Genomic DNA, 22,677 nt, shown 5'->3' on the forward strand with positions numbered 1-22,677 from the left:
GAAGTGTAAGCCGAATAAACCCTTTCCTCCCCAACTTGCTTCTTGGTCATGATGTTTGTGCAGGAATAGAAACCCTGACTAAGACACAATGACTTAACCACTTTGGAGACAAATTGATGGGTACAATATCACCATAGCCTTTTTTGGTTGTGTGACCTTGGGGCTAGTCACCTATATTGTGACTGGGAATAATACCATTCTTTCCCTATGAGTTGGCTGTGGGGATTAACTGGGCTACACAGTTGACACCAGGGTGTGTGTTCGGTAAGTATAAACTATTTGAACTTTATGGGCACATAACCATTCAGTGTTAAAGTCTGAGAAGTGGGCATGCAGAAGGCAGGCAGAGGCAGAGAAATCATGGCAGCGGCAGCGACAGTGGCAGATGTGGTGCTGTCTGTAGCTGCCATCTGCTGCAAGTCATGGCTTTAAATAACAGGATCCACGTTTGCTCGGTTTCAGAACCCTTGCTCCTCTATGGGACCGGAAAGCTGCCCATAGGCCTGAACTAGGCCTGCAGGGTCAGGTTCTGTATAGGCCTGGCTTCTCCATGGGTCCTGGCTGGTCTGGAAGCTTCCCCTAGAGGCTCCTAATGGCTGTGAGGAAAAAGAAGGACCGTGACTATAGTCAAGGAAAGGTTGTACAGTCTTGTAAATAGCATGCACGGACTTTGGAATTGACTAACCACTTCGTTGATTTGTTTCTTCATATCACTTTTGTGATTATACAACAACAGGATTTAAGAAGATGCTTGTTTATTACTTTGAATGCTGATCCATGTTTGCACTAGGATTTAGCAGTAGCAGGTCCAGGTTTCCATAGTACCTAGACCCCAGAAATGTTCTTCTCTCTGACTGGAATTTTTCAGGAACCTCTACCAGGTTTCTCGTTAAAGATTTCAGTACCCCTAGAGGAAATCTTGTAAAACTGGAGTATGTGTTATCATTCTATTGCTTGACGGCTGGTTTTGGCAGTTGGTATATTCAATATAAGAGGCAGTCTTCCACAGTAAAGGTTTGTCCCCTGCTTCCTGTGGCTAGCAAGCCATTGATCTTCCTCATGGATGAAAAGTACATTTATCAATACAGAATTTATCTTTCACACTGAAGTCTATTTTTATGCGTACCCACAGTGGTGACTTGGGTAAGACATGTCCTCTGCAGATTAAGCATTGGGACACAGGGACCCAGTTGGTGGTGCTGTTGAGGAAGTCTAGGGGGTGTCCCCTTGTTGGTGAAGTATGTCACTTGGGGCAGATGTTGACACTTTACCTAGTACATCCTCTCTGCTTCGTGTTTACAGTGAAGTGTACAAGGTCCCCCCAGTTTCTTGTTCCTGTGGCTGTGCTTGCCTTTGGTTGCCATGCTTTTCTACCACAGTAAACCCATCTTCCAGAAACATAAGGCCCAAGACACTTTTCTCTGTTGGTTTCTTTGGTTATGGTGTTTTATCACAGCAACAGAGAGGTATCTGACACTAGAACCAACGCTTTGTGGTACCTGCATTGCCATTTACCAGCGAGAACAGAGGGTGTTTTCAAAAACAGGTTGTTGAAGAGAGAACTGAGCACCAGAGGATGAATTTACCTCAAGAGAATGACAAGTGACAGTTTGAGATATGAAACTGAAGTTTGCAAAGGGTGATTGCACTCAGCCAGATGACTTCAGTTGTTTAGGGACTTCTGGGCATCCATGAGGGAAGTGTGATAGAATGATGGGCGTCCACAGGAAACGTGACCTGAGAAGCGCCTGCACATTTCATGGAACTAAAAGCTCAAAATATACATTGATTCAAAATATACCGGATTCTGTGTCTGAAAGGGGCATGGCAGCTCTCTGTGTTACAGAAAAGATGGTCAGTCTGTCTTATAGCATAAACGTTAAGAAAAAAGACAGTGTTCAAAGCACACAGCAGTGTTTGAAAAGCACAGAGTTGATTTATTGTTGGGAAATTTTCTTTGTTATTTCGGAGAGGGCAGTCAGCATTTTCAAGGTGCTTCTCTCAAGTGCTTGAGTCTTTTAGTCTTTGTTTCTTTTTGCATACATATGTTAACTTCTTGATGGCACTGATTGCTCTTCTCAGACACTTCTCCCTCACCCTGCTCAAGGCTGCTCCACCTTAAGTACTTGCAAATGACAGGCTAGGACACAGAATGCAAGGTTTATGGGCTTCACCACTAGATGGTGGTGGAGGTCTAGGGCAGCCTCAGCTGCTTTGTCACCAGTTCAGATTTCAGAATGGTCCCTCTTAGGAGTTCCTTTAGACACAGACCATTAGGGATAATTAAAGATTGTTTTACATAGTGTCAAACACATTGCTCTTTTGTGTAACATGTTCTAGGTAAGTGTTTATTGATTTGTTAGTTGGTTTCCTGTGGAGTTTATGTGTATGTGTTTAAGTGTATATATTTAAGAGAGAGATAAAGATAGATAGATAAGTTGAGGACATTGAATTGGTCATCAGATTTTAATGCATCCTGTCTTTATTTTTCCTAAAATATTTCCCTACTGTAGTTGTACAGTTTAAGCCAATAAATTTTACACATACATCTCTCTTTCTCTCTCCACCCCCCACACTCTATCTTGAATATTTTATCTAATTTAATGTGTTTCCCTAGGCACTGTGTTTGAAGCTTTATCTGAGAAAGAAATACTGGCATAGTGTTTATAATGAGAATTAAGGAGTTATAAAGTAGTTTAATCAATTGAGCTGTTTGTATGTGAGGTCAAATATCATTTGCAAATAATACTAAAATTTCATTTTAAACTTCTCTATTTAAGAAAGAATGAATATGGTACTTATTCTTATATTGTAAAAATTTACCTGCACATTTGGCAGGTATCCATCCCTAATCTAGAATCAGAAATCTGAAAGCTCTAAAGTCTGCCATGATAGCACAAGTGCCGCCCTGTGATAGGCTGTAGCAGGGCAGGAGCACAGCACACTGATCACAGCATTCCAGGGTTGCATGGGGGCCGCAACATGAGTTTGTGATTAAAATATAGAAAATCCTGAAGCTCTCTTGTCATCTGTGTACAAATATTCTCACACCCAGCACCTGAAATCTGAAATCTCTCTGTTCACAACAATTTCAAATAAAGGTTTCACAACCCATGTAACTCAAAAGCCCCAAGGAATATTCTATTTCCTATTTGAGGTTACTTTAGAAAGCCATCAAACAGAATTCATAATTTCATCACTTTGAGTAGGAGCATTGTGTGCTGCTTTCCACCTCTTCCATTGTAAATTGTATTACTGCTCCTGCTATTACTGCTCTATAAGTTGTTCAGGGTTGGTTCTGGCTAACACGGTTTTGGGTATTGATGCAAAATAGGAGCTGCAATTTAGATAGATTTTATAATCTGACTTCTTTAACTGAGGATGGTCCGACCACTCTTTTGTAAGTCAATGTTTGGAGTTGTGCCACTGATTTAACAATACCATTCCCAAGATGTAAGACCTACCTCACATTAAATGTGCCCAATAACCACAGGGGTAGCCAATTTAGAGAGAGCAAATGAGATTTAACATATTTTTAAAAGGCTTAGAGTTGAAGCCTGAATCACAATTGAGCTGAAGCCTGGGCTAGAAACCCTGGTGGGCTGCAGTGCTTCAGAGAGCTGGCTGATGGAAGAAAGAAGTCATTTCTGGTCCCGAGGTTCTAGAGACATTTAACAATGTTCCCCAGTACTGAAGCTTATAATGTTGTTCCTGAGTGCTCTGACTAGGCACTGAGCTGTGGTAGAGAGATAGAGGGAGAGAGGAGAGCCTGGACCGAAGGACTTTCCTACAGCATTGTTGTTCTTCCTTCATGTTAAGGTAGCTGAGCCTCATCCTGCTTATTCTGCAGAAAGCAGCAGGAGGCCTTATCTTCCATATGCTCTCAGCCCATGACCTAAAAGAGTGTTGACCTACTTAGTATCACACATTGGGTGCTGGGGTTAACTAAGCCAGTGACCAAACAAGGTCTATAAAAATTAACTTGCCTGAAGAGTCATTTTGTTTAGGGAGCTGAGATCCTGAGAGAGTAATATTTTGATAAAAGGTTATCAGATCTTTTATCTCCTTTCATACAAAGTCCTCTGCTAAAATCGGCCCGTTTCCTCAGTGGGCTTGACCTTTACACTGCTTCTGTGCCTAATGGTGGAGGTCATGGTGCTGCTGCTCTTGAACCCTCGGCTTTGCTCAAGCCTCAGAATTGTGCAGTTTGCTAGAATGTAACTGAAGTACAGTAGTCAGTTATATGCATGTGTTTTATCTGTTCGATATAGTGCCTGCTTTAATAATTGTGTGTGTGTGTGTGTATGCACATGTGCTTATATAAGTGCAGGCATGCATATCACGGCATACACATGAGGGTGAGAGAGCAACCTTGAGTGTTTGCCCTTCTCGTTCACTGCTGCATGTGCCCAGCTGGCTGGGCCGTAGTTTCCGGAGATTCTTCTGTCTCTGTCTCCTGTCTTGCTGTAGGAGACTGGAGATTACAGGGGCATGCTACCATGCCCAACTTCATCTGGATTTCAGGTTCTTTCGCCCATTCAACCATCTTTCTTGCCGTACCGTGTCTTTTCATCAGCAAGCATATCTTAACTCTTCCTGTTAAGGTTTGCAGCAGATCATAGTACAGTGTTAAAATAGAACATGGGCTGGAGAGATGGCTCAGCTAATAAAGGTACTTGTTTCCAAGTCTGAGGACCTGAGGTAAGTCTTAAACCCCACATGTTAGGAGGAGAGAACCAGCTCCAGCAAGTTGCCCTCTGACATTCACGTGAGCACTGTAGCATGCACAAATCCCATCCCTCCCATAAAAAATAAATAAATGCAATATTTTTTTTAACATATGAAATCAGATGTGACCCTCTGGCAGTATCCACACAACTTTGAGGAACAAAGTCATTCAAAAGTGCATTATTGCCAAAGAGAAAATAGCCCAACAGTTAAATGACTACTGTTGGACTTTCTGATGTAACTTAGTGAATTACATCTTTCATTTTACAGTTCTATAGTTAAACTACTGATATTCTTGTTAGGCATACATTACTGGGAAGAATATTTTGTTAATATGTAATTTTTTTCAAAACCTCAAAGATGAAAATACTGGCAAATATTAATTGGATGTTATAGCAGAAACGTTTATAATATCCAGTCCTATTTCTTTCTTTGCGATAGCTTGTTTAGAATGAGTTAGTTGGTGGTGACAGTATCAGTGTGTACTGTGAAACTGTGGGTGAACTTCCCTTCAGCCTTGCTCCCTCTGTACCGACTACATGTGTGCCTGATACATTGATAAGCGCACTGAGAGGAAATGGCCAAATGGGGCTAGGTAGCTGAATTCATAGGCCTCTTAATTATTTTTCAAATATTCAACCTCAACAATTCTCTATACTTTGAGTTCTCTACGGAAGTGACTTCGTAGCAGCAGTGAGTGAGTTCCAGGAGGCAGGTGCAGGTGTTCACCTGCCACTCATCAGTCTGCCCCTCCACCTCCACAGGCTCCAATAGATCCGACAATTTTTTGTTTCCTAATGTTTTTTCTTTTTGTTCTAAGTTATGCCCCAATATTTTGCCATTTCTATCCTTAAAAAAAACAAAAACAAAACAAAACCCTAAAAACGTGTGTTTTTGATGGGCTTCAGCCAAGATAATAAAAAGAAACATTTATTAACACTCTTTTACATACTGATTCCAATAGAAAAGGCTCCCTGGCCTCTAGTCCTTACACATCAGTGTAGTCATAATAGATGCGCACTTCTGATCTTCGGACGCTTTGCAGCGACCTGATGCTTTCGCTCCTGGTTCTTATGTTTGATTTCTTGAATAACCTTCTTGAAAATGACTTACACATGAAAAAATAAATTATCGGATCCAGGCACACGTTGCACGCAGACAAGAAAAGTGTCATTTCTTTGCAATAGTAGAGGATTTTATGTGCTGATTCATCCAGAAGCCTGTCTAAGTTACTGAAGGTAAAGGGGATTCTGCACAAGTGATACGGGAGGAAGCAGGTAAAAAACACAGCCACGACCACGCGGATGCTCTGGTTGTGCTTTCGCTTCCGGCTCGATTGGCTTATGAATTGCCTGCTGGATTTGTGGATGTATCTGGAGATGGCTATGTAGCATCCAATCAGAATCACCAGCACGACTACAAACAAACAGCTGTCCACATAGGTGACAGCCATATGCCACTTGGCTCCTAGGGGACTTTTGAGTTTCATGCAGTCATGAATATTTTCCTTTGTTGGTTGCCCATTAGTCAGTATGATGTTTGGCAAGGACAGAACAGCCATGATCACCCAAACACAGACTGATAAAACTTTGGTGAAGGTTATGCTGTACATGCGAGAGTCACCAAAGGGCTTTACCACCTTTAGATACCGATCAACACTGATCAGCCCAAGAAACACAATAGATGTATACATGTTTGCATAGAACAAAACTGAGGTGTATCTGCAGAGGATAAACTCGAAGTACCAAGGTCCGAATCCTGCATCACGGACTATTCGGAATGGGAATGTCAGGGTCATGATGAGGTCAGCTACCACTATATTTTTGAGATAAAATATGAAGCTGGTTTTATTCCGAATGTGGAAGAAGATCCACACGGCCAGACCGTTCAGCAGGATGCTTGCCACAAAGATAACTAGGTAAAGCACTGGCAGGATGATGGTGTCAAATTTGTTGTGCAGGGTAGAGTTCTTCCCATGTCCCTCACTTGTGCTGTTTGCAGTGTGACTTGCTTGGCTGTACAGCTCATTACCTGCAAAAGTAGAAACATTCACATTAGGCCAGCCATCTCCCTTAGCACTGAGTCGTTCTGGGTGGGTGTAAAGGTTGTCTCAAAGGCTCACTCCAGTGTATATCTCAGGCTCTGAAAATGGACACTGCAGGTATGCAGTGCTTACAGAGATCAGAAGAAGGGCTCTGGTCCCCTAGAACTGAGGCAGTTGTGACCTCCTGACTTGGAGTTCACTTGTCAACTCAGAGCCCAGGAAGAGTCTGAAGCACTCATAACCTCTAGGCCATCTCTCCAGCCACTGCCTTCAAGATTTAAAGAAGTACCAGCTGGTTACCTTTCCCCACATTTCAAGATCCTTTGAGTCTCTGTGACAACCTATTGAAAGCGAATATACTATATCCGTATAAACCCTGGTGTTTAGTTCAACACTGGATATTGGTACACATAGACTCAGCAATACTTGAGGCAGAAAATTGAAGTTTCCTTTACCAAGACAATAAAAGCAAAGCGTGGAGATTGTATCAGTGTATCCTTTGACACAGTCCGTCCCTCTACCAATACCTACGTTTTAAACTCAGCACTCACAGAAAACCTCAAAGCAAACCAGTAAAGCAGCAAATTCTCTGCCTCTGTTTCCTGAGGATTACGTAGGGACCTTTGTTAGAAATAAAAATGTAGTGCCCCCCCCCCGCCCCCCCTCCCCAGGGGAAAAAAAGATCAGCCCTCTTCTAAAGTGACGAAAGTCCCAAGCAGAGCTAGGTTTACCTTGCAGATTCTCTTAGGTTCATCCTAACACATAATCTGTGAGTAGGTGTGCCATACTGTAGGAGATCTGTTTGGGGATTGTAATCATCTACACAGACTATATGCTGTCAGGTACAGCTTACATTAAAGTATTTGTCAAATTCCAAAGACATGGAAGTCTCTGTAAGTTGGTATAAAACTGATTTTTACCTTTCTGTTAGTGTTCAAGTTTATTATCAAATAAAATAAATTATGTAAAAACATGTGCAGGCTACCATTTTTTTTGTTGTTGTTGTTATTTACAAGATTAGATTATNCCCGCCGTTCCATTGCTTTCTTTTTTATTTTTTGTGTACAAGATTATAGATATCATCACGCCACTCTTATTCAATGAGATGGCATGTGGGCATTTGGTTTTTGCAGCAGCCATGAAAGGTCTCTTATGTCCTGTGGGAGACATGGTGGTTGTGTGAGGGATGCACAGCTTTAGTCTGTGCCTTGGACCATCGCCACTCTTCCTGATGTCACTCTGGTTCCCAGCCCTCTCCAGCAGGGGGGTGAGCTGCATGGGAAAGTGCATTCCAGTAGTCTGGGGCTGTTGGGCCCTCCCACCTGGCTACCCACTGAGCTTTGCACTGAACAGGCTCCTCCCAGCTCTTGCTCTCATCCTGCCCTTTCTCCCTGCACAGGCACTTGATGCTCTGGAAGCTCCCTCCCTCTACAGTTTGTCCTGAAGCCATTTCCTCAGTGACTCTCTCAGCTGCCTGAAGAGCACATTTTGTCATCTGTTTTGTAGACATCATAAACTATCACAGCTTACAAACGCTTGTTTCAGGATGTAAGGAAGATCATTTCTGATCTTCTAAATTCCCACTAGTTCATAAGAACTTCACTCTATCTCAGCTTCGAACTGATTTTTGTTTAAGGGGCAGCGTGACTTAGCTCCTGTTTGCCACCATGGGTGTTCATTATATGTTGTTTTCTTTCCTTGAAGTAGTAAAATGGGAAAGGCAGTGCTGATGCTTGTCATCCAACAGCAGGTTCTTCAGCCACCGCCTGAAGTCAGAGCGTGGCTTCCTCAGGAGCTCACTCCTTTTCTCATCATTTCCCCCCTTCCATTCCTCCCTGTGTTTTTAAAAACTGGTTTTTCTGGCCTAAATATCCTTGTACAGGTTAGTAATTTATACCTCTGCTAGCCTGTTGCGAGACTGATGGTATTATTAAACTTTACAAGTTATAAAGGGCTGACAGAGCTGCTCTCTCCAGCTTCCCTCTTGACATGTTGCCTTGAACATACCATGGAGGCCTGTGTTGGCTTAATAAAGTAGTGCAGCCTTGGCCTCTTCTGTCTCAGAAGATCCAGATTGGCATTTGAAGCCCTTCAAAGGGTAAGAAGCACAGCTTTAGTGAGCTTTAGATATCTTCTTGGATTGATTTACCCAATTAAGCTATTAACTGGCACTTTGATCTTGCTGTGGATAGTGCTCTTAGGGGAATACAGCCAGCCAAGTAAGTTTTAATCATGGTTCAAGTGCTCAGCTGAGGGGCAAACCTTGAAAAGGAACACTGATGTCATCTCTTGAAAGGATGGCTGTGTGTTGTAGCAATCAGATAGGAGTTGATTTTCAAAGCCATTGTAAATGTGATTAGAATTCAGTAGCTTTATCCTCCTGGGGATGGGGTATTTCAGCTGTTAGTATTAGCAACCTGGGTCTGTGTACACCCACTGTAGCCTAGAAGAACACATCCTATCCCAGGGTTTCGGTAGATTTGTGTCTTCCATTTAATATCATCATCATCCGAGGCTTAATTATATAGAGAAACAGTCTTATTAAATGGTAATATACCTAGTTATTGTAGTTAATATTAAAGGTAGTCTTCAATCATGATATCAGAAGAACTCTTATGTATGAGCCTTGATTTGTTTAAAAACAAAAACAAACAAAAAACAACAAAAACTCCCTAACAAGACTAAATAGACATATCAAACAACCAAAAAGCAAAGCAGAATAAAAAACTGAAACCACTCTAGCATAAGTAACTTCACTTCCCAGTGGCTCTTGCCCTGTCTGTGGCTCTGAGGCAGTCTGCGTCTGCTTGCTGTTGAGTTTTCTGATATTTGCCTTAGCTCATGATCAAGATTAGTGTTCTGGAGTATTGGCCTCTCGAGTTCCATGGGATCAGCCTAACCCTGGTTATTACTTCATTCACAAATTCCAGATTTGTAACAGATCTCAGACAAGTAGGTCGTTAAAGCCTCTTCTGGGCAATTTTACAGATTCCGTGGTAGACAACCATGTTCCTAAGGAGCGGGACAAACCACCGGTGTGCTGCTCTGACAAGCTCCAGAGCTTAAGGTGGCAAGTGTTGGCGTGGCCTGTGTGTTGTTGAAGTAAGCCAGCCTCCTGTTCTTCCCTGCCAGTTACTCATGTCCTGCCTTCTCCATGGTCCTTCAAATTTCCCCCAAGTGTGCAGGCTTGCATCTTCACCTGCTTAGGAACATCAGTCATTAAATGGAAAAGGCTTTAGTTCGCTCTGTTTAAGTATGTTACTCTTCTAGTAAAGATTGTGGCCAATTTAGGGACCTCCTTGAATGATCCATGGCTTGGTAATTCATTGAGAAAAACTGGAAATTGGTTTTAAAGTAGAAAGATTGTCTTCGGTGTTCATTAGGATGGCGATCCCTGCTTATGACAGGGTTTAGTACAGAGTGATGATAAAGAGGGACAAGGAAGGACCCCTTTGCTAGACTCTTCCATAATGTGTCATGCCAGATCCTTCTTGGTTCATTTTAAACATGAAATTACAATTAAGAAATTTAGTCTTGTGTGTATGTGTAAGTGTGTGTGTGTGTGTGTTAAAAAAAAACACGATTGTCTGTCTTGGAAGTATGTGTACATACACACACACACACACACACACACACACACACACACACACACACATACACATACCAGATAGCACACTTCGTGTGACTTTTAGATTAAAATGTAGTATGGTATTAAAATTTAGCACAATTACAAATTCCCTGTTGCACTGTTTATGTTCACGTTTCTTGATGGCCACATACCACGTTGCCTGGACCAGACTTTTCGTCACAGTCATCTAAGTGTAATGTGTCCATTTACTCTTAGAGTCTCTTTTGTATGCAGTTGGAGTGGGAGTGATTAAGGCTTAGGTGCAGAATCTTAGCACCTTTGCCTCGGGTGAATCTCTCTATTGTTCGTTGGGGTGTGTCCCTGTGACACAGAATATTAAGGCCTCCTCGACATAAGTCACTGCCCTACCTACCAGATGGAGTGAAATAATAAAGTTGTATTAATTATAGGATGTCAATCCATGGTACAATGGCCCTTGTAGGATCCTTTTCTAATTAGTTATCTAGTCTAGCAGGTAGATGTTGCTTTTGGCCTCCTTGGGAGCCTCAGTGAACCTTGATAGAGACTATTAAATGTGAAAAGTAATACGTACTTTATTTGGGGCTTAACAAATCTTTCTAAAATATTCTGTTACTCTTTCTCCATTTTAAAGATAGTGTTTTGATTAACTAAAGTTTTTAATCAGTTACAGCAAGGTTTATCTTCATGATGCTATCCCGCATGGCTGCTCTTGCATACAGAATGAGAGATAGTTTTCAGTGGGTTTCAGTTGGTTCTAAACGACCACTGAGCTTGACTAAGGCATGTTAAAGTTCAGGTTCTTTGTGTCTTTTTTTCTGGCTTACCTGATAATTTTGTAATCGTAAAGTTGAGCCCCATTCTCTAGTTGTGATGGATGGTAAGTCAAGATGCATGTCAAGAGACGCTTGGGGAGAGCTGAGGCACAGATTCAGCAGAAGCTAGTCCTGGTTTGATTTCTAGGGACAGGAAAACGAAACAGGGACGTGTTGGTAAGAACTTTGCAGGTATAATGTTCTTTCAGTAAAAACAATAAACCAACAGACAAAATATTGTTACATTCTGTGATTAGGAAAATGATATGTGGATTTGAACACCTTTGCCCAAGAAGAGTGACTTTTTTTTTTTTTTAAACATTTTTCAGTTTGCCATGAAGTATGACCATGTCTGTATGGTATCATCTGGTTGCCACTGTGTGACTTTCGGAAAGTTAGTTAACATCATTACTTAGGGCTATGCAGCTCTGAAATGGTAATTCCACTGACAGTCCCACAGGAATACAAGAAGGACTGTGTAAAATGTTCAACAATTCTAACAGATTGAAGTCTTGGCTTATGTGCATAAACTTTATATGTCTATCACATCCCCTTTAAAAAAACTGACCACATGATGCATATATGATGAGACTAGTATGTAATTGCAGATGATTATTTCTATAAGATCTAACACTGATATGTATAGGAATTTTTAAAATAAAAATTAAAAAAAATATTTATTTATTATTTTATGCCTGATTGTATGTCTATGCATTGTGTGCATTGAAAAAGTTGTAGGATCCAAGTGACGGATGGTTGTGAGCTGCCATGTTGGTGCTGGAAATCAAGCTTGGGTTCTCTGGAAAACCAGCCAGTGCCTTTTAACTGTTGAGCCATCTCTCCAGCTCATTCATAGATAAATTGTGATGCATTTAGCACCCTGTGATCTCTCGGGTTTTAGCTTTGCCTGTAAACTAGTGGCCTTTTTAGAATTGTACTGACATTTCTTTCAAATCTCAGTCAAGATTCAAATTCACATGAATTTATATATCTTCCTCATAAGTAGATTTCCATTAAGGATTTAATATCATTTGAAAATTTGTCTCATTTGCTTTGCTTTTTCAGAACTATATTTCTTTCAATCTCAATATTAGAATAAAAGAGCATCATTTAACTGGGTTTAGTGTTTGGTGTGCAGGGCGATTGTGGTAAACGGCGCTTCTGGCCTTCAGATGCTTTAAGAGAAGACTAGCAGAAAGCATGTGCTATGTAGCACTACACGTTTTAAAATGTTATTTCCTCCTATATAATCAGGTGTATCCCGAGTTCCTAGCCTTGTCTTAGAAATGGACAATATAGAGAAGGCATCATGAGGACTGTTTTGGAGCGTGTGCAATTAAAGGAAAATCTGCATATGAGCAGTTTGCTATAAGGGAAGTCATATTGTTTCTTATGAACTGAAACCATGGGGGACTTTCATGACCCTCACTGCTGATATTCCCATGCAGGAAGTTGCCCAGAGCCTCCAAGTGCTGGTGTTTGCTGAGCAAGCAAGAAAAGAGCACTGTAGGGATAAGTGGGTCCTGGCTTGTGTAGGAGGGGAGACTTGTCTACAGCTCGGGCCTTTCCTGTCTGCAGTATCACATACGGTTAAGGCTGGAGTGTGACAGAAGATAGAAGAAACAAGTTTTTTTCCTTCAAACTTAAGGATTCCTTCCATTTCCTTCAAAACCAGCTCTTTGGAGAAAGCAGACAGCTGTCCACTACTGTTCCTCCTTTTGAATCCTTCTAGTATCCGGGATGCAGCAGGCTTCAGAAGGAAGTTATGTTATTACTAGAATATAGATAATTAGGGATTATTTGTTTTCTTTGAATGTTGGCCTTTTCTTTTGAATGTAAGGCAATAGGCAAAAATCCCACTTTTAATTACCATATTACTTACTGTTCCCTGAAACAGAAAACGATTTTAGCAAATTCGGGGGATATAATCTTTTTTAATTTAGCTGTTTCTATTCCCAGATCATACAGTCTTCCTTTTCCTGATTCAGTTGCTTCAGGCCCCAACAGTAGCAGTAAGAAAGATAACATGGAGTTAGCCAGTGGGCCCAGAAATGAGAGGACATTTTCTAGGACATTTTCTCTTACGGAATATTTGTATTCAGAATGTGTGGGAGAAGTTTTGTACATTCCTGTAAAGAGGAACACCATACAATTAAGGAAGAGAGAAAGATTTGTCCGGCTGACATTTCATCAGCCTCATTGTAGCTGCACCAAGAGTAGAGAACATCAGAGGTTGACCTTGCTCGTGAGGAGCAGCTCCAGTGGCAGTGGAGTGCACAGGGATGGCTGCACACAGCATACCAGAGGCACTGGAATTAGCAGAAGACAGTGTTGTCGAGTAGACCAAGAAAGGAAGAGATGTGACTGGACTTAGCCATAGGGACATCAAACACAGGGCAGCTCAGTGCATGGAATGGAGTCCTGCTCCTGTGTGCTGGCATCCTGGTAGAGGAGGCTAATGGGCAGATGCCTGATGACCTGGGGCTGAGTAATCCCAGCACAGTGAAGAAGCATCCGCAGACAGTTCTTTACTTTAACCGTGACTGTTATGGGAAGGAGAAAGTGAGGCTGGAGGTGGAGACAGGTATAAAAGCAGTCTGTATTATTGAACTGCTTTTATGACTAATGGAAGAGTTTGTTAAGCATACTGTTTAATGCTTGTTATTGTAAAATTATACTTTCCCAGTGTGAGTAAAAGAAAGCAAACAAAGAAACAAAAAGTCCAAATAACTCATCCTGTCTTCTAGCCATGGATGGTGATGCCATGATAAAAAGGATTCGACCAACTTTCAGTTTTGTGCTTTTTCAGCTTCCCGACTTTCCATTCTCTCAAACATAAAAGTGAAAGCCGGGTACCATTTTATAAAGAAGCCAGCATAGTTGCCTATGGAAAGCTTCCTACTATACATCATGGACACAACGTTTTACTTAGAGATGGACTGGAAGGCAGGGGTGAAATGATTTCTTGCCCTTTAGTCTGAGCTGTGACTGTTGGGTGCTTTGTAGCCTCAGCTACCTATCAGGAAGGGGACTGGCAGCTCTTTCTTCCTTCACACTGTCCCAGCCCATCTTCATCTCAGCCTCCAGGAATGCTTACTGTGGTGTGCCCTGCAGCCTCTGCATGTCCTGGCACTCACCACTCCTTATAAAGATTGCTTCAGGTGGAGTGAAGGGCTGTGTTCCAGAGGAACTCGTTCATGGGTGGGATTCCTGTCCTGCTCCTACTGCTCCCCTGGCTGACAGTTGATGAAACCACTGAAGAATGTGGTATCTGCTCGATGAATCAAGCTGAGAACATTTCTCAGCTGTTCGGGGCTGGATTGGATCGGTGCTTAGAGACCTGCTCTTTCAGCCACCCACTGATAACGTGCCTTGGATAGTTGTGCTTTGCTGTTGGCCATTTTAAAATGAGGGTGTAGGGAAAGGGTTCACGTATGCTCTGTAGTTTTTGCTCTTAGACTCTTGAGCACAAGGCTTGTCTAGAACAGTCCCATGACCTAAATATTTTACCCTCCTTGCCCTGTAGACAGATAAGTTGAGAGATTCTAATTGACTTGCCCTGCTTCACGTAGCAAGTAATGTCTATAGCTGGGATTCATGTCAAGTCTAACAAAAGCTGATCACAGTTCTTGCAGTTCTACTGAGGTAGTATCAGAATGAAGAAGAAGAAAATGAATCTTCATTTTATTTTAGAGGCTAGGAAGTTGGCAGGGGTATGGGTAGAGGAAGGGGTATGTCTTCCTGTCACATGCATGAAGGAACTGTTCATCTTTCCAGCTGGGGTCTAGTTTTCCTTGGCATGAACACTGTTACATGTATCAGGGGGCATCATGGAATCCAGGTCGTATCTTGTCCCAAGAGTTCAGAGGAGCTTCCACAGAGCGGAGCAGTTACACTAGGCCTCAGCCACCAATTTCTAATGGGAGAGGCTCCTGCCCACAGGTGCTGGCACTCCCCGGTAGACCTCCCTCTCCCAAGCATTGCCTCTGCAGCCTACAGGTACTTGGTTGCACAACCCTGGATCTGCTCTAGTTACCATTTACCCTTATGTGGCTACATTGAAACTATAAATATGGTTTTATTCCTCCCACCCCACCCCAATTCCTGGTTTCTCTTGCATTAGTGACTATCATTTAGAATGCTGTAAAATGATCCTAGTTCTCTAGTCACCAGAAAGAAGTCGGATGTGCTGTTGGGGATTGCCCTCGGGGCTTCTGTAGACCATATAACTGGTACACACCGAGTTGTCTCTGAAGGTCACACCTAAGACTTCACTCCTGTTGTATTGGAGCTGGCCTTAGGATTAATCCTCTACTGTGGTTCTTTGGTGAAGCTTAAGATCCTGACCCTACTGTTGAACTGCTTCTGTGATCGGAAAGATGGGTGTCCTGATCTTACTACTTACTTACAAGTGGTGGAGCAGGGGCCAGTGTTGGAGTCTCTGCTCTCCAGATGGGGGTTGGAATGACGAGACAGCATTCCTCAAGCAGAACCGGGATCTGCTGCTGTGGGCACTCAGCTCTGTAGTCCACACATCTCTGATCTGCTCTCAAACTTGTTGGGTTGGATCTCAGCCTGGGTGGGGAGCTGCTTGTTCAAGCAGGGGAACCTCCCTCCTGGGTGGGAGGAGCCTGCAGGTGTGTCCCGCTGGACTACAGCTGTGGGCTTCATAAGTTGCGCTATTGCCAGTCTAAGCACAGTCTGAAAGATGAATCCCTGTTACAGTACAGTTGCTGCTAAGTTTTTTAGACTTGATATTTTTGGTGGTGGTCTAAAGTGAGAGGATCTTTATCTTTGTCTCTTTCTTATTATCTGCTTTGCAGTTTGTCTCAGGAAAGTCACATCTCTTAATTGTAAGAATTATAGTACAATAGATTTTATACTTGCTGAAAAGTATACTAAGCCTACCGGACATGTAGGAATACTGATGGGGGCCTGCATTGCAGTGGTAAAGATAAAAACACAAAAGCACCAGGCAAAAAGCCTCTGCAGAAAGGAAGAATTGCTCTTAAATTTTGAAATTTAAGGATTTAACCCAAGAATCCTTTCCAGTTTAATGGGTTGGTATACTAAATGAACAAATATGAATATTTCCTGAAATTAATGTAATAGCACAGCTAAAGTCCGGGGGGAGAAAGAAAGGTACCTAAGTGGTTCTAAGTCTCCTCTTATTATAGTGAAATTAGGTCACCATCTTCAAGATTAATGTGATTTACATTAATGGAAAGAGTACCTAAACTAAGAGAACATTTTTATTTGTGCCCTCTCCCTTTTTTATTAATAGTTTGAAAGTTCCAAAGTGGAGTCTTTAGCTTGCACAGACATTATACTTTTTGTCAGCATCAAACCTTTTTCAATTTTCTCCTCTCACAGGAACCAGACACTCTGTCCCCACAGGTACATGTGGGGAAAACACAGAACTCCTTTCATGGTGTACATTTCTCTCTCAAAGTAACTCCTACTTAAGTACATTGCCAACTTAGAGTGCTTCTTACTAATCATCCTTAAATGGGTGGCATTCGAATAAAGATAATTCCTATGGTCATTAGAGAAGCATAGTAACTCCCAGTTGGAATCAGGAGCTTCGCAGTTCCCTGTTTTCCATACCTCTCTTCATCTGTCCCTGCCCACCTGCTCTTTGGCTGTTCTAAAGAACCCCTCAAGACCTTCTGTCTTGGGACTCCCTCTTCTCCTTTGTCTGCTAGGTAGGTTACTGGTAATTATTCAAAATCTAATTTATCTGTTGCCCTTCTGGAAGTCTTCCCTGTTTGTGTACCATGCAAATGGTTTTTGGTACCTGTGGTACACTGGTGGTCACTCCAGGCAATGTCCGTGAGCGCATTGAGCCCTCTATAAGAAGGGATAGTCCCAGCACGCTAAGAGAACAGAGTCAGCAGCAGAAGAGCAAGGAGCATATGCATTATTTTCTGATAAGAGCTAGATGGGGGAAAATGAATAGAAGTATTTGTCTTTGTCACAGTGGGACAAATGCTGAGGTACTTAATTCTTAGGAGACTCCTTCAGTTTAGAAAGGGAAGGGAAGAGAAGGGAAGCAAAGGCCAGAAAGCAATAGGCTCAGTGTACTGTGGCATGCTTCCCTCAGATGCCTGCCATTTTGAACGCTTGAAATGGCTTCCCCACAGGCGGTTAATTAATTACTAGCTGTCTGATTTGTGGTTTCATAAGGACTGTAAACAGAATGCAAACAGAGAGACAGCAACACTGTGCCTCAACATGACTTCGGTCACTGTGGTGTGCCTACTAGATAACTTTCCTGCTTTTCAAGAGAAAAAAATAGTGGCAAATTGGAAGTATCACACTGGTGACTCTAGGCATAGAGTTGATAAGGAGGGTTGTGTGGTCTTTTTTGGTTTTGAATTTTACTTGTATGGTATTTTTGTTGTTTACGCCCATAAAGTAGGCGGAGCATTTTAGGTGAGAGCCTGTCAGGGATGTCACTGTTTAGCAGCTATTTATTGTTGCGTTTGTTCGAGGCCATCACAGTGATCCTCTGATGCAGTTACACCCTGAGGTGGTACTGGTGTACCACTGTCCCCTCCCGACACAGGTTGGCTGTTTTTACACAGTCTCTGAGCTTCATTTAACCATTTGTTTTGCCACACTCATTTGATGTGTGACTACTTGTCTAATCTTGTTCTCCTCATCCTTACAACCTCACATGCTATAAACAAAACTGAAAATAAATGCGGCTGCAGTTATTTTTTTTCAGTTGTCTCAGCAAGCAGCTTACAGACCTGAGCAATCACTTACTAGCAGATTTAAAATAACACAGTTCTCAAAAATCAATAATACTTAGACAGTTCTGACGTTATCTTACATAATATTTCTGCCACGTCTTTAAAATGCTAGCTCCAACCATAACAGTTTAAACAAAACCAATTTACCAATAACAGACTCATAGCTGGAGTGACCTAAAGATGCCGCATGCTTTTGTAAATCCTGAAGTACAGCAGTGTACCCAATGATGGATGAGATGTCTCCTTAGTGTGCCTAGTTTTCTTAATGTACAAGTGAATGTACCTTAAAAGTTTCATTTTCTGTCTCCTTTGCAATCTCTGAGTCTGGTAGTTATGGGAAGGAATGGGTTTGGAAAGGCAGGTCACCCACCCCCAAAGAAAATGGCAGCTCTCTGCTTATCCTACCCAGGAGAGGCCAATGTCCCCTGTGTGACTCACTTGGTTAGTGCTGTGATCTGTGGGAACGCGCCAGCTAGCCTGTGAACATTTTTAGTTCTTCGACTCTATTGGAAGCTCCTTTGATACAGGGACCTTGAGTTATTTAGTTTCTGTTGTTCCCCGGTATACTGACCTTGCTCTGGGAGCTACCAGAGTCATTTTCAATACAGGATATTTAATTAAAGGACAGCTACTCTACTCGTAGATTTGAAAAGTAGAGTTTCACTCCATGGCATGCCCTCCAAAGAGTTTGATTGTTTGATCAGAGAGTCTGTTGAGGCCTCAGACAAACCCTCTATCTATCACCTCAGAGGCCTAGGCCTCAGCCTCAGGCGAACAGTGGCGATAGTAACCACAGGGTTCAGCAAATGAGCCAGCACTGTCACATGCCTCAGACAGACCTCTAAATTATTTTATGTATACTTGAATGTATTAAAAGGACACTACATTTTTTATTACAGATGAATTTAGTGGTATAGGTTACCTAACCACTCTGACAGAGCTGTGCAGCAGTTCTCACAGGACTGTATGAGACATTGCTTGGCACAGACCCTTCATAAGAACACTAAGAGATGCCTCTAGGTGCTGTGAGAACACTGCTTCCCACTCTTTCGCTTGCAGAAGTTGAGGCTTATAGATGTTCTGTCAGCAAATCTGTACAGTTGATGCTACAGGGCCCATACTCCTTTTACTACCACCCAGGAGGGGCACAGCTTAGCTCTGACTGTCAGTCATGCTGAAGCCTGTGTTCTCTATACCTTGCCTGCAGCTGCTTCTAGATGGACTGCTGTTCAGGTCAGGTTGTAGCCTGGTACCTCCTTTGAGATACCTTGGAAGCATTATTCATCATGTAGTTTAGAGTGTATTCAACACAGCTAGACAAGTCTTAGGAAGAACCAACCCAAAGAAGAGTAGCAATAGCTAGTAGTGAGTTTAGACACAGTGGAAACATTTGTGAATGAAAGAGGCTGACTGAGGCAGAAAACAGTCTCAGAGGGTGCTCCTCACTGGTGTGCTGTATCTCCGGGTTCTGCTTACAGCCAGGGAGGGAATCGCTGCACCCAAATCACTAATGAGGGCTTAAGATGATGTCTTGTACTAACTACAGCCTCTCTCTCTCTCTCTCTCTCTCTCTCTCTCTCTCTCTCTCTCTCTCTTTCTCTCTCTCTTCCTAAGTTTAAAGACAATTTATTAGAATTTGGGAGTAAAACCACAGGGCTAGCAGAAGTTGCTGGCAAAGGAGAGGAGGAGGTCCCTTGTTGGGTCAGTATTCAAAGAAGAGGAGAAAGGGAGAGGAGGAGATGTGTTTTCTAGTTAGGAAAGAGGGCAGGATTAGAAGTGACAAATTAGCAAATAGCTACAGAGTTTTTACTTCAATTACTTGGGCATAAAATTTTCATCTTTGGCCAGTAAAGTGTGTTAAGAAAATGTAAAATATGCTGGTTCAGTACTGGATAGAGAACAGATGTTCTACTCTGCTTCTGTTTGCCATAAAGAGAGGTAGCACATTTAGAAATCATGGCCAGGTGAGATTAGGCCTGGCCTTAACTACTGCCCGCAAACTGGATGCTTGAGTCACCATCTGTGGGTACACTGATGTCAAGTTTCATCTAGTATTTAACAGCCAGGTCGGTCGTCACGTTTCCTTGTTATCTGTCCCTCTGATGTTTAAGACTTTAAGAGCTGCACCAGGTCCCAGTGTTTATGATGTAGAACAACCCAGCCATGGTCAGGGAAGCAAGCAGTGATAGTGTTCATCTCTGTCTTACAAAGCAACACAGAGAGGTCAGGATTTGGGTAGCATCATGGAGATACTAGGAACAGAACTGGAGAGGACTCCATCTCCTCTCAGGGCTGCTGCTGTGTTGCCTGAACCTGGTGTTCTTTGGTAGCTATTCCTCCATACCTCAGCATTTCACCTGGTCCGTGGGAATGTGAGAATCTCAGTGGCCATCTCGTCTAGTCCATTTTAACCGTGAGCCATTAAGCTCAGTTGTTTCACCAAGTTCCAAGTTTTCTAACCTAAACCAGAACTATAGCCCCTGCCTATGCCCCAGGATCCCAGACGACCATCAGGTTCTCACTTCATGCCCTTCTTCCGTGTTCCTCCTTCCCCTTTTCTGGACCTTGAGAGATTTTCATGTTGTTTCTTCTAGTTTTACTGTTTATTTGTTTAAGTGCATACAGCGAGTGGATGCTCATTTAGTGTCTTGCGTTACCTTTGGTGATGCTTTCTTAGAGATGGTATGAAATATGTTTGTTTCTTAAATGTGAAGCCGTAAGCTACCAAAAAAGAAAGCAAAGCAGGCAGGCCGAGCATACTGGGGGTCACACCTAAATAAGAACATTTATTCTAATTTCTCTTTCGTCTTCCACACCCGCAAAGCAGTAATCTTTCTCAAGGGGACCACAAAAGTCACGCACCTTCACATCTTCCAGGATTAGTGATGCCACCCCCCCCCCCATATACACACACATACAGGCTCCATCATGGAACTCGGTCATTAGAGTGGTCCCTGGTCCCTTCTCCCAACCTGAGAGAACCAACAAAGCAAAGGGTCAGCAGCCATGACCTGCAGACAAGATCCTGAGAAAGGTATCAGAGAATGAAACTGGATCCTCCAGTTTCACAGAGACAGAGGCGCTCACAGGGGCAGAACCAAAGAATGAAACGGCAACTTAGCCTCTGCTTCCATAGATCTACCAGCATCGAGCTAAATCTGTTGATGTTCCTAGTGCTTGCAAATTGGACGCTCAGATTTAAATTATAGAAGAAAACTTTGTAAGAAACAGTTACAATGCCTACCATGAGAGAAGACTAAGAATGAGATCTGAAGTTCTATCGTAGGTAAAATCTGAAATCATGAACCAGAAAGTTACTCTACCCTACGCTCATCTGTCACTTAAAGTCATTATGTAGAAGAGGCAGAACCTGCCTACTGGCTTTCTGCTTTCTACCCTGAAGTAAGCAGTTCTCCAGGAGTTTGCGCTGGAGCAGAGCTGGGCTGTTCTCAGCCTGTTTGTGAGTTGCTTGGCAGTTTTCGCTGAGCTTCTCCTGGCATGTTTTAACATGACCGCTTAAGGCTTCAGCGCGAGGATTGCCCTGTGCCTTGCTATAGAATGAGAAAACCGTGGGATCAAAACGAGACATAAAAGTATCTTTTCTTTTCATCCCCTTCAAAATAATATGCATAAAAGTTTTGAGTCTTAGGGAGCAATAATAAAAAGCTTCTTATTTTACTCACATAATGAGATAAACGTGGTTTTCCAAACGAGCTGTTTCCCCAACTAGTCATGATTACCAACACCCTTTCTTCTTTTGAGACAGACACTGCCTGCTTGAGCTGGAATGTAGCAAGCACCTTGCTTGGCCTTGGTTTGATACATGGGTCTTACTCAGCCCTCACTCCAGTTTGTAACTTTTCCTCAAAACTCTAGTTTAAGGAGACACACAGCCACATTATTAAACAATGCTGTATGAAATCAAACACTGCTTTTAAGAAAATGGAAAACAAACAAACAAACAACAAACAAACAAATAAACCAACTTCATTTACCTTTCATTGTGGTGGCCGGCTGGCAGTTTGTTCACTTGATATGCTGTCTTCAAGTTGATCCAGGCTTCTCATCTCTTTGGTAGGAATAAATCTCAAAGCTCAGGTTAGCAGGAGTAGAAATTTTCTAGTAAAGCGATGGAAGTCGGCATTTCTTGTTCTGCCGAGATAGTAGGTGCTCTGCCGCCCTGTGGAGGGTGTCCTTTGGGGCACCTTTCAAACCGACCTGCCCATGAACAACTGGAGCAACTTGCTCGCTTGCTACTGTATATGACTCACATTGCAGAGGGAGATTTAGACTGGGGCAGAACATTTCCTGAACTGGCAGGAATCTGGGGTGATTCACCTGAAGGCACCCAGAGGGCAGGTCAGTGTCAGAAGCCAGGGTAGGAGTAGGGGACAAAGACATTGTGGTCTCGCTAATCAGCATTAATTTCAGATCAAGGTAGATTTTTATTTTTATTGTTAGGTTTTCTAATGCTATTTAGAAGATAATGTATTTCATCACCACTTGCTGGCTAAATTTGCCATTAAGAGAAATAAGAATACACACACACACACACACACACACACACACACACACGTGTGTGTGTGTGTGCTGTACAGTGTATGCACTCTAGCATGCTTGTCAGGCTCAAAAGTTAGTGCCTGTGCCTACTGACCAATCATGACACCCCAAGAATATAAGTTATTAAAAGGAAATCCTTCAAAAACACTGTTGTACAAATACTAC

The 22,677-nt window shown here is 42.5% G+C and overlaps 2 protein-coding genes across 2 annotated transcripts in view; one reads left to right on the plus strand and one right to left on the minus strand.

Annotated features, from left to right (window-relative positions):
- Med12l (mediator complex subunit 12L) overlaps nt 1-22,677 on the plus strand; it is a 313,727-nt gene that overhangs the window by 175,717 nt on the left and 115,333 nt on the right. The gene's annotated exons all lie outside the window — the stretch shown is intronic.
- Gpr87 (G protein-coupled receptor 87) lies at nt 5,625-22,188 on the minus strand. Its single transcript, XM_021157446.1, has 3 exons — nt 21,948-22,188; nt 11,207-11,338; nt 5,625-6,759 (listed from the first exon to the last, which is right to left on the minus strand). Exons 2-3 carry the CDS (start codon nt 11,238-11,240, stop codon nt 5,717-5,719), a joined length of 1,077 nt encoding a protein of 358 aa, XP_021013105.1. The 5' UTR covers nt 11,241-11,338; nt 21,948-22,188; the 3' UTR covers nt 5,625-5,716.

The sequence above is a fragment of the Mus caroli genome, chromosome 3, assembly GCF_900094665.2.
Source record: "Mus caroli chromosome 3, CAROLI_EIJ_v1.1, whole genome shotgun sequence".
Lineage (NCBI taxonomy): Eukaryota > Metazoa > Chordata > Mammalia > Rodentia > Muridae > Mus > Mus caroli.